Raw genomic sequence first — 11,957 nt, forward strand, 5'->3', positions numbered from 1 at the left:
AATAATAGTCCGCAAAAAATAAGGAAGAAAGTACTGGCTATATACCTTGAAAGGCTTGAAATTGAAATCCAAACAAAGAGTATGAATAAATGACAAGTCCAAGCTAACCGGGAGAATAGGAACATAATCGTCGATATCGTCATCATTGCAATAATACTGAGTGTTAAACTGCCAAGCCTGGGAGCCTTAATGTTGAAATATGATGTATTTACACAATTGTTGAATGAAAGAGTCTCAAGCATAGGAACATCTATAACACAATTCATATTAATAGCACTAAAGATAACGACATCAAAACTAAGTGAAGTGACATTCGGAAATACGAAAGGGGCATTTATTGTTGGTGGAAATATTACCGCAGAGATCCAACCTCTGAGAGTTGAGCAAGATAATATGCAATTTGGGAGCCCGAAGCATCTATTTGGACCAAACTCTGTTCGAAAAGTAAAGTTCATTTCTTCAACACCTTTTTGAGTGATAAAAAGGAACCATTGATCGAAGTCAATTTTCGAGAACCATGCGTATCACTCATGATTGGTGAGTCACAATCAAAAACCAAGGCAAATTTCCGAATAGGTCCATGGTGCCGCATGAGAACTTTGTTGATTACATACATACAGGTTGATGTGCGATTATAACTGCCAGAATATTTTTCCCCAACATAAGCAAAGAACTTATCATCAAAGTTAAGCTGTGTGAGACTGGACCAACAATCTCTCCAAATGGTAGACAAAACGGCAGTTCTAGCAGCTTCTACGATCGGCAAAAAATCCCAAAATATTGTCAAGTATTTCTATAGGAAGTTGACTGATTCGATCTCTTCCCGACATCATTTACATAACTTCAACATATGCAATTTAAAGAAGAAACAAATTAAAATTAAAACAATATCCTAAAATGAGTGCACTTGGTGATACCCGCGATAGCAATTAAATTGCAACACAAAAGGATGAAAAATTGCAGAGTAGAAAACACAAATAAATCATATATCGAAATCAATTTCAATCGCACTACGAACATCTATTGAACATTAATCCCTAAAGATTATAATCACAGTATGAAGTTAGTGTCTGGGATTGAAAGGAAAGGCGGAAGAATGTATACATACACACAGGGGAAGGCAGCAGATTGTTTATTTATTTATTTGTAAAGACATATAATATCAATAATCCTCCCCCACATAATTAAACCAGCAAAAAGAAAGAAGAGGAAATCCCAATAGTGTAAATAATAAAGAATCAATTGAAAACTCACATTGAAGGCAGTAAAAGCAACCTTGTGAGCTGAGAAATTACAGAGATAATGAAATTCCTCAGGGAGCTCAAAGGGTGAATCCGTTGCCCAGTCGCCAACAAATTCGACAATACAACTATACAAGCATTAAACAACTTGTGAATTTGTGATTGCAGATTACCGCTAGAACCCTAAATCCCTAATTTTGCTAATTTGCGTATGCTCAAATTAAATACCTCGATTTTTAGGCTGATGTGCGGCGCGAACAGCTACTCTTGAGAATCCAAACTCCAAACCTTCGCTATGGCTGGCAGTGTGGGCGAGACAGTCAGAAAACTGCGTCGTTGAGTTTGCACTTCTCGGCTCCGACTTCGACTTTGAAGAAAATATAGCGAACAGTGTGCGGTGGAAAAGCTGCTTTATTAGGAAAATATTGTGTGCTGGCAGTGGATTTATTTTGTCCGCAGAATTTTGATTAAGGTTTGAATTAGGAAAAGGATTAATATTTGATGCACCTATAGACGCTTTACATCGGCGGTGAAGGAGGAGATGACACATCATTAAAAATAAATTCAATATTAATCGGATCCTTTTTTACAAAATATCTACGACTTGTATTTTTTTTTAAGAAACTCTTTTATTTCTAATTAATAAAATATATCTATTTTTCTAAAAACATACTTATTACTTACTAATTATCTAATTATTAATAATTTTGAATTAATATTAATATCCCATCCAACCCAACCCGTTAAAGCAATTTTATTTTATTTTGAAAATCTGTTAAAAGCATTCTAATAAACAAATAAATTCCTATTCTTTTTCTGGACACTAAAATTAAAGAATTCTAAATTAAGAATTGTAATTGATATGTAAATTATTATATTTATAATTATGAATTTTTAAATTTTAATTAACAAAAACCATCGAATTTCCTATATCTATCTTAACTCCTAAATCTATTTAAACCCCTAAACTCTTAAATTTAAATTACAACCTTAGTCACTATTAGAAACAATTGCAACATCTTGTAAGAATATATATTCATCAAAATCCAAATTTTCTCTTTCAAAAGAACCCAACCTGTCAATCTTTTCTCTTTGTCAGAATCTTTATCTGTATTATTAGTAAAGAGTTCTTTTCGGTAAGTTGTTGTTTATATCTATTTTTTTATTGTTGAAATTATCTTTTAAGCTATTGATTTTTATTTTATTTTATTTTTTAATTTGTAAACTCTAAAAATCTATACTTTAATTTTGATATAAAGTGGAAAGGTTGAGTTTGTAACTTGATTTATGGGTTTTTGGTTTTAAATTTTAAGAGCATAATATGCATAATTTTGTTAGTGGCTAAGAATGATGATCGAACATTGTAATGACTATATTGTTCATCTCTCATATGTTTTCTCTTTTTACTATTTTTCTGCTTGGTGACAATAATCTTTAACCTAGAATATACTACTATTCATGGGTTTACTTGTGTTCTAATCCCTTTATATATTTCTTTATAGATTAATAATGGCTACTTTCCATGATAAAGACCATAATATAGTCGAAATTGAAGATCATGGTTGTGAAATTACTACAGAATTGAGTGAAAGCAATCATGATGAATTGGTGAATAATGGTGAATTTAATATAGGTGAGATCGAACAAAATGCCAATGCGGATGCGAAGAGTGATGTGAATAATGACGCAATAGAGTTATGTATTGGAATGGAGTTTCAATCACTAGATGATGCTTTAATGTGCTATACTAATTATGCAAAATATGAAGGTCTTGGAATTCGCAAAAGCCGCATAGTAAAGTCTAGAAAGAATCAAATGGTTATTGGACAAGAGTTTGTTTGTTCAAAGCAAGGTTACCGTGCAAAAAATATTTAGAGCGAGACAACAGGAAAAAACCTCCATATGATAAAACACGCATGGGATGCAAAGCCATGATTTATGTATCTAGAAAAGACGAAGACAAATGGGTAATATCTAAATTTACTAAAGATCATAGTCATGTGCTTGTTTTTTGAAGTAGAATGGGAAAAAAAAATTCTTGACAATTATGCTTTACGAGGAAATAGTTGGCTTGAGAAGTTGTATTCCATTCGTGAAAAATGGATTCCTGCTTATGTACGTACTAGTTTTTGTGCTGGAATGTCTACTACTCAAAGAAGTGAAAGTATGAATAAGTACATTAAATAAAGATTATATAAATGCTAATACACCAACAAGTAAGTTTGTTGTTCAATATGACAAGGCTCTTGACGCAAGGTACAATAAAGAAAGGGAGAAAACCTTCAAAACATTGAATTCAAAACCTATCTTAAAAACATTGTATCCAATGGAGGAAGAAGCTTCAAAGGTTTATACAAGAAAGATGTTTAGAATGTTTCAAGACGAATTGATTCATTCTCAGCAATTTGTTGCAGAAAAAATTATTACTATTGAGCATGAGTCTGTATATAGGGTGCATGAGTTTGACAAAGAAAAACCAGAGTACATAGTGACATTCATGAGTTCGTCAACAACGATAGAGTGCTCATGTCACATGTTTGAATTTTTGGGCATCATTTGTAGACACCAGTTGATGGTTCTTATCAAGAAAAATGTATATTCTTTACCTATGCACTACATTTTAAAAAAGTGGACAACAGATGCCAAAAAAGGAGAAATTACAAGCACATCAAATGAAGAAGATATGAGTAGTTACAATATGTGTTCAACATCATTGTTTAATAATATCATGGTTCACTCATTACAACTTTCTGAAAAAGCTTCACGTTCAAAAAAGCATTATGACACCACAATAGAATGCTTGCAATGTTTATTCAAAAAGTTAGATGCATTGAAGATTGATGATGACATGACTAGTACCACTGGTTGTTTGACAAGCATGATAAGTCATCAAGATGATGATGATAATAATGTAGCAATGCGTGATCCTCCTCGTGTGACTACTAAAGGTCGTCCTCGGTCTATCAGAATGAAAGGAGCTTTAGAGCTTAAAAGTAATGGAATTACATGTTCAACTCTAAAAAAGAAAGGGCATACCAAGCGTACTTGTGCATTGAAAAATAAAAATATGGTATGTAGTATGAACTTATTTTATAGTTCCATTTAAATTTCTTTATTTTTAAATATTATTTAATATTCATAATAATAATTTTCTTTAATCTCTTATTGTAGAATTTAATTGCAGATCGACAACAATTGTCAATTGGGACAAATGAAAAGAATTGATTTTGATCGATGAGAACAATGAAGACATAAGAAATGTGGTTCGTTTTATTTTTAACTAGTACTCCACCCGTGCATTGCACGGTATGAATATAAATAAAGAAATTCATAAATAGTTATATATATATATATATATATATGCACACACACACATAGACAAGTATATAGTTACACATAATTGTACATATACGATTGCAAAAATATTAAATAAGTACTAAGGTCACCAAAATAACATGCAATTTATAACAAAGATTTAATAATATGTAGTTGTTATAAATTATAAATTATTAAACACTTCTTTGTACACAACATTCATCGTTGAAGAAACACACTTTTCATCTTCGTTGCGAATGAGTAACTTAAGCCCTCTTGGTGAACTGACTCTAGACAATGCAACATATAGCTGGCCATGTACAAAAACAGGTTTTCTCAGAAGTAGGCCAACAGTAGAAAGCGTTTGTCCTTGACTTTTATTTATTGTTATTGCATAGGACAGCATAAGCGGGAACTGCCTCCTTTGAAATTTGAAGGGCAATGTACTGTCAAATGGTGTTAGGGACAGACGCGGGATCAGAACTTTGGAGCCTGCTGCATTGCCAAATAAGAGCTTTGCTTCAACAACGTGGTCTGCTAATCTTGTAATAATTAACCGTGTACCATTACACAACCCAGCTGAAGGGTCAATATTTCGCAACAACATAGCAGGAGACCCAATCTTCAATGTTAAGCAATGATTTGGTAACCCAGAACATTTTAGCCCGTTCAATAACTCCGGAGTGTGTAACCCAGCCACAACATCAGAGGTACTCTCAGTGGGGCAGACCGAATCAGAACTAAAATAGGTCCTACACTCGGCAACATTCAAGTTGGTCATGTACGCATTAACTTCGTCTACAACTTCAAGAGTTGGGGCCAAAATTACTCGACTAATTAAATAATCAGCGTCATGTTGTTCTCGAAACATAGGAAATGTACTTTCCACAATTCCTTGGATTGGATCACCATTTGTATGCAACAAATTCTCATGTGAAAAAAACTAATATTAATGTTTAGTAGTATAAAAAATGTTATAATCAATAATTATATCATACAATAGATACTTTAATTAGGCATTTCGTGAATACAAATTTACCTGGATTTTGTAACTCTCGTCGCTGATTGAACTCTGCATCATCACACAGAAGTGGCCAAACAACATCCCAAAGTTTTTCAGGTTGGCATAAACAATTAGACGTTAACAAAGTCACGAATAAACGGTGAAGAGCTGAGGCAGTGGACCAATGACTTGCTTCAAGTATTGCATCAACATATTCCTTCTCATCACAAATCAAACCACGAGCATAACACGCATCACGGAAACATGAATATTGAATTCCATCAACATTGCGAATCTCTTCAAAAGATATTGGACCACGAACTAAATTCAATAAACACCTAAGATAGAAGATCTCACCAGTACCAGGTGGCACATAAAACATACGGCCTATAGCAAAACCACATCTTCTTGGTTGCCATTGACGTTATTTTCTTTTCCACACGAAACAATGAGGCATTTCTCTATTGGTCAATTCCCTAGCTCGGGGATACCTCTTATTAGCTTCAAACCATGCTAAAAACATACTCTTAATTGTTTGTCTTTCAAGCACATTCTCAATAGATAAGTCATCATAAAAAACAATACTTTGTTCATTCGGCAGATGGAAGCTTAACCGTTCTACAGAGGGATTACGGAACTGGATGTCATAGCTGAACAAACGCCACACAGCTTCACACGGAGAAATATATCGACAATCATAATACATATTAATCTCATCAATAACTTCGCTACTATCTTCATAAATAAATATATATGAACACATTTTTTAAAAATTCCAAGAATTCATAGCCAAGAGGAATTTGGTTTATGGTTTCTTTAATTACTTAACTTTCACTGGTATGACTAATATGGGCTTTGTATTATTTGTTTACAGTGATGTAGCCATTTGATTGGTCAATAATCCATAGCACTGGACTTCCAAATTGTGGATACTCACAGAACATTCAAACACAAACGGCCAACACTCTGTTCAAATGGTAATATTTTCCTTAATTGCTTTTAGTATTTAATATATATATATATATATATATATATATATATATATATATATATATATATATATATATATATATATATATAGGGATGCACTCAGGTGCGAATAAGTGCCCAGGAAGGAAATGCGAACAAATCAACACGCGACACGTGTCCAGATCTAATAACTTAAAAAAAATGCGGTGGCATTTTCGTAAATAATTAAACATCGAAGTGCAAGTAAAATCACTTACAAGTGCACTTACTTTCACCTATAAGTGCATGTAATTTTGCCTAGTTAGTATTCACTTTCCGCAAACATTCATGCACCTGGGTGTGCTTATAACTATATGTGCAACTATTTATAACTATAGGTGCAACTACTTATAACTATAGATGCACCTACTTTCACCTATAGTGCATGTAATTTTGCCTTGTTAACATTCATTGATCTGAGTTCACGGGTAGTAATACCCCTGAAAACCACTCGCAAACATTCATACACCTATGTGCAACTAGGGATGTCAATTTAGCCCTGAACCAATGGGCTGGCCCAATAAGCCCAAAAAATTGCAGGGCTAAAATCCAAAAAGATCAATCCAATAAAAAAGTAAGCAGATTGGGTTGGCCCTATCGGGTTATTGGATTGAGTTGGGCCAACTTATGGATTGTTGAGCTGGCCCATGTAATATCCAATCATTATTGGATGGACCATAGTCCATACAACTTGCGTAGACCATGAATATAAGGTACATTTTTAATATACTAAATGTACATTATTTATGTATTGAAGGTACATTATTTGATAGTATATATAAAATAATCTACTTATATACACTACACACACTGTACACACACACACACTATATATATATATATATATATATATATATATATATATATATTATATACACTACACACACACTGTATATATATATACACTACACACACTGTGTATATATATATACACTACACACACACTGTGTATATATATATATACTACACACACACACACACTATATATATATATTATATACACACACACTGTACACACAATATATATATATATATATATATATATATATATATATATATATAGTGTGTGTGTGTGTAGTATATATATATATACACAGTGTGTGTGTAGTGTATATATATATACAGTGTGTGTGTAGTATATACAATATATATATATATATATATATATATATATTTATATATATATATTTATATATATATATATATATTTATATATATATATATTTATATATATATATATATATATTTATATATATACACTACACACACACTGTATATATATATACACTACACACACGCACACACACTATATATATCACAAGATGGGAAGTCACTACTCTATTTGTAATAAAAATATTGTTTAGTTATTTAGCCCGTTGGATTAGCCCAACAACCCGTTATTTAGGGTTAGGGCCAATCCAACCTAAAAAGAAAAAATAAAAAACCATTTAGCCCAACCCAATAAATCCACCAACCCTGTAGGGCTAATCCAAAACCCAGCGGGCTGGCCCATTTGACATCCCTACACACAACTAGGAGAGACAGACTAGTTAGTAAAGGTAATGCAACAGGAGTTTGAAATGAGCATGATAGATGAACTAACCTATTTTCTTGGATTACAAGTAAGTCAAACTAAAGAAGGGATTTTTATTTCACAAGAAAAATATGCGAAAAATCTTCTATCAAAATTTGGGCTTGAATCTGCAAAAGATGCTCGTACTCTTTTCTTCACGACTACAAAATTGTTCAAAGATGAAAAAGGAACGTCTGTAGACTCTACTATGTACAGAAGTATGATAGGCAGTCTACTATACTTAACAGCCAGTCGACCAGATATTATGGTAAGTGTTGGGATGTGTGCACGCTATCAAGCCGATCCAAAAGAGTCACACTTAAAGGCGGTAAAGCGTATTATAAAATACGTTAAAGGTACGATAAATTATGGTATTTGGTACTCGAATGATACTAATCTGAATCTTGCAGGATACAGTGATGCTGACTGGGCAGGAAACGCTGACGATAGAAAAAGTACATCAGGCGGATGTTTCTTTATCGGAAAAAATCTAGTCGCCTGGCTAAGTAAAAAGCAGAACTCGATTTCACTCAGCATAGCTGAAGCTGAGTATATAGCGGCGGGTAGTTGTTGTACACAATTACTCTGGATGGGTCGGATGTTAATCGACTATGGTATAGAACAACAGAGTATGACATTGTTCTGTCACAACACCAGCGCAATCAACATCTCTAAAAATCCAGTCCAACACTCCAGGACGAAACACATAGACATTCGACACCACTTTATTCGTGAACTAGTCGAAGAGAAAGAAATTATCTTGGAATATACTCCAACAGATAAAAATCTTGCAGATCTATTCACCAAGCCTTTAGACAAATCGAGATTTGAACTGCTTAGAGCTGCCCTTGGGGTTTGCAATCCCACAGCTTAATCTACCACACCAGGTACAACAAATAATCTCTAGTTATTTTTTTTCAAACGTGGTTGTTGTTTATTTGTTGCAGGAAAAATAAAATTCTAAACCTCTCCTACTTACTTTTAATTTTCTCGTCATTAAGAACCCTATACCTGCATGTTTCCTTACCCGACTCGGCTACCTTATATATCTATATATTAATTCCACCACTACAAAATTAAAATGTGTATTGAAATATAAATTTCAAACAACTTCCACCACTCTCTCCTAGTATGACTCTACTCCTACCCCTACAAACTTGTCACATCACTCATCCCATCCATCACAACTTTTGAGAAACTCATTAATTAAAAAGACTCCTTGTCTTTCTTGATCTTACTGTAACACCCCGTGTTACGGCCTTCAATCCCGGATTAATTATTAAATTAATCCCGTTAATAATAATTAAATATGATTTAATTCGGTTAGGTTTCCTTTGATTAATTAATAAAGGTCCACCATGAACCGTGGACCCTTGCCTAAATTAGAGTCCTAAGCCTATTAGGAATAAAGAAAGTAAACCCTTTACTATTCAGATTCTAATTAGGAATCCTAGAACTAGTTATCTATTAGGAATAAAGGAAGTAGGCCTTTTACTATTCAGACTACGATTAGGATTCCCTTTAATTAATTAATATGGTCCACTATGGGTCATGGACCCTTATCCCTAAACCCAATCCTTAGTTCCAAAAGGAATAGAATTAGCAAGCCTATAATATTAGTTCCTAACCAGGACTCCTAAATATATAAATAGGGGACTTAAGAGGCACCTAGAACCCCCCACAAGAATAACGCCCCACCACCCCCAAAAGAGCTCCAAGAATCCCCTTAGGAGAAATCAAGAAAGCAAGGAAGCTTAAAGAAAGATCCTTCATAGCCAAGGAATTAATTAAGGCTAAGAGGTAACCCATGTCTCAACAAAACCTATTTTCATAGCTATGATTTCCCCTTAGGGTTTCCCCCGTATGATTGTGAATGGCGAATTACTATGATTATTATTGATGTTGATTTAATGATTCCATGGGGAATCTTGATAATCTTGATATTGGGAGTTTCTTGATAATTGTGATGTTCTTGATGATTAATTGGGATTCTTTGATGATTATGTGTTGTTCTTGATGATTATGATGTTCTTGATGATTAATTGGTATCCTTGATGATTACGTGTTGTTCCTACCGAATCTTGCAATTAGAAGACGAATCGTATTCTTGTTGATATAAAAGTGATTAGAACCCTAGGTAGTACCGTATGTTTTGATTCTTGGATTATCGGGTGGGAAATCGCATGTTTGGGTGTTGATTATGTTTAGAAAAGCATGATAGGCCATGTGCCGTTCGTTTTCCGTATTTGATCCGTTAATTGTCTACTTGTTGTTGTTAATTGCGTTGTAAAGTGCCTAAGCATGGTTTCGGGTTCCACAACGGTTCCCGGGGCGAAAAGTGATGAAAAGAGTCAGTGGGGGGTAGGTGGGGGTAGGGGACCCGCCACCTACCCGCGGATTCTCGGGCAGCTCCGGCAGCGGGTAGCCGGCGGCGGGCAGCTGCCCGCCGGGCACCCGCTGCCCGGAACAGTGGCAGCCGGCGGGTGGACCCCACCCACCGGCTACCCGCTGGAAAGTACCCTACCTCGGGCTCCCGGTTTCCCCCGTTTGATGTTTCCCCGATTCCCGTGGTGTCTCAACGGACCCCGTTGTCGTGCCTATGTCTAGTTTGATGTTTCGGGTACCGTTCGTAGGTTTATGAGTCTGTTATATCGCATGCTAGATGAATTGGTATCCCGTTGACCTAGGTGAAGGAAGTATGAACCCCTTAGGACTATTCTTAGTATGTGATGGATCACGCATAGGTTTGTTATACGCTTTATCCCCCTTCCCGATGTGTAACGTGGGTTGCATGTGCTTGCTATGTGTTATGTGTGTGTGCTACCCCAATTCGGTTGCGATCGGATTGGTTATCCTGAGCTGCGGTTCAGAAGCTGGCTGCGGTCAGATTGGTATTCCTGGCTGCGGTCAGATGACATTCTCTTGGGCTGCGGTCCACCGTTTGGTTGCGATCAAACGTTTCTATACGAGCTGCGGTTCGTCCTTTATCCTGACTGCGGTCAGATGACACTCTCTTGGGCTGCGGTCCACTGTTTGGTTGCGATCAAACATTATGATGAGCTGCGGTTCATCGGTCGGTTGCCGATCGACCTCCCCGTGTTGCGATACGGGGCATGGTGCTGCGGGGCCGTGTCAGAGCTATATGCGCTGACCCTCATGTATGGGCATGCGATTGGTCCTGTGGCGCCAACAAAGTGTGTTATGTGTTGTGACATGGACGAGTTGTGATTACGAGTGTCTTGGGGGATGTGACTATGGGACTTATATTGGGGATTGTCATGTTGGGTTACGATCATTGATTATGCTTTGCCTTATCTGCCTTATCTGTTGTGAACTGCATATGCTCGTTATAACTGTTGCTTGCGTCTGGCCTTATCTGTCGAGTCATTCCCGGTTTTTAAAGCTAGAGTTCGTAGGATATATCTTCATGTTTAAAATGGTTTTCGTATATCTATATATATCTCTATATGTATTGTATTTCAACGCGTTGGAGTGGGTTACCAGCATCTCTCGCCTGAACAGATATATTTGGCTTTCAGGCACAGAAGATTAAGTCACTGGAGCGCGCTAGAACTTGGAGTGTAGAAGTAGATAGTTTCCCTTTCGGCCTGCGTGCCACGTTTATGAAATCGCACTTTGAGGATATTAGTTAGTTAGCCTGTGCACTTGGGTTCTCTAGCCAGGTGTGGCATAGCACCCCGAACGCTGTATTATATCTTGGATTTAATAAGATTCTACCTTTATTATAAGTTTTTAAAAGTCTTGAAAATCTGGGGTGTTACAGTTGGTATCAGAGCCTAAGTTCGACCTAGGATAA

General features: G+C 35.6%; 2 protein-coding genes and 1 long non-coding RNA gene across 3 annotated transcripts; 1 reads left to right on the top strand and 2 right to left on the bottom strand.

The window, feature by feature from the left end:
• Positions 1–505: 505 nt before the first annotated feature.
• LOC109154267 lies at positions 506–1,667 on the bottom strand. The gene is made up of 3 exons (XR_002049672.1): positions 1,470–1,667; positions 1,255–1,369; positions 506–841 (listed from the first exon to the last, which is right to left on the bottom strand). It is a non-coding gene; the product is annotated as an uncharacterized LOC109154267 (long non-coding RNA).
• Positions 1,668–2,750: 1,083 nt separating this feature from the next.
• LOC109154264 (protein FAR1-RELATED SEQUENCE 5-like) lies at positions 2,751–3,116 on the top strand. The gene has a single exon (XM_019302092.1). The coding sequence runs from the start codon at positions 2,751–2,753 to the stop codon at positions 3,114–3,116; it is 366 nt and encodes a 121-aa protein (XP_019157637.1).
• Positions 3,117–4,740: 1,624 nt separating this feature from the next.
• Positions 4,741–5,337, bottom strand: LOC109154266 (ATP-dependent DNA helicase pif1-like). Its single transcript, XM_019302093.1, has one exon. The coding sequence runs from the start codon at positions 5,335–5,337 to the stop codon at positions 4,741–4,743; it is 597 nt and encodes a 198-aa protein (XP_019157638.1).
• Between the last annotated feature and the right edge of the window lie 6,620 nt (positions 5,338–11,957).

Source organism: Ipomoea nil, unplaced genomic scaffold, assembly GCF_001879475.1.
Source record: "Ipomoea nil cultivar Tokyo-kokei standard unplaced genomic scaffold, Asagao_1.1 scaffold2614, whole genome shotgun sequence".
NCBI lineage: Eukaryota > Viridiplantae > Streptophyta > Magnoliopsida > Solanales > Convolvulaceae > Ipomoea > Ipomoea nil.

Excerpts from the sequence above, each read along its gene's own strand:
- LOC109154264 (XM_019302092.1), top strand. The coding sequence starts at position 2,751 with ATGGCTACTTTCCATGATAAAGACCATAATATAGTCGAAATTGAAGAT.
- LOC109154266 (XM_019302093.1), bottom strand. The coding sequence starts at position 5,337 with ATGACCAACTTGAATGTTGCCGAGTGTAGGACCTATTTTAGTTCTGAT.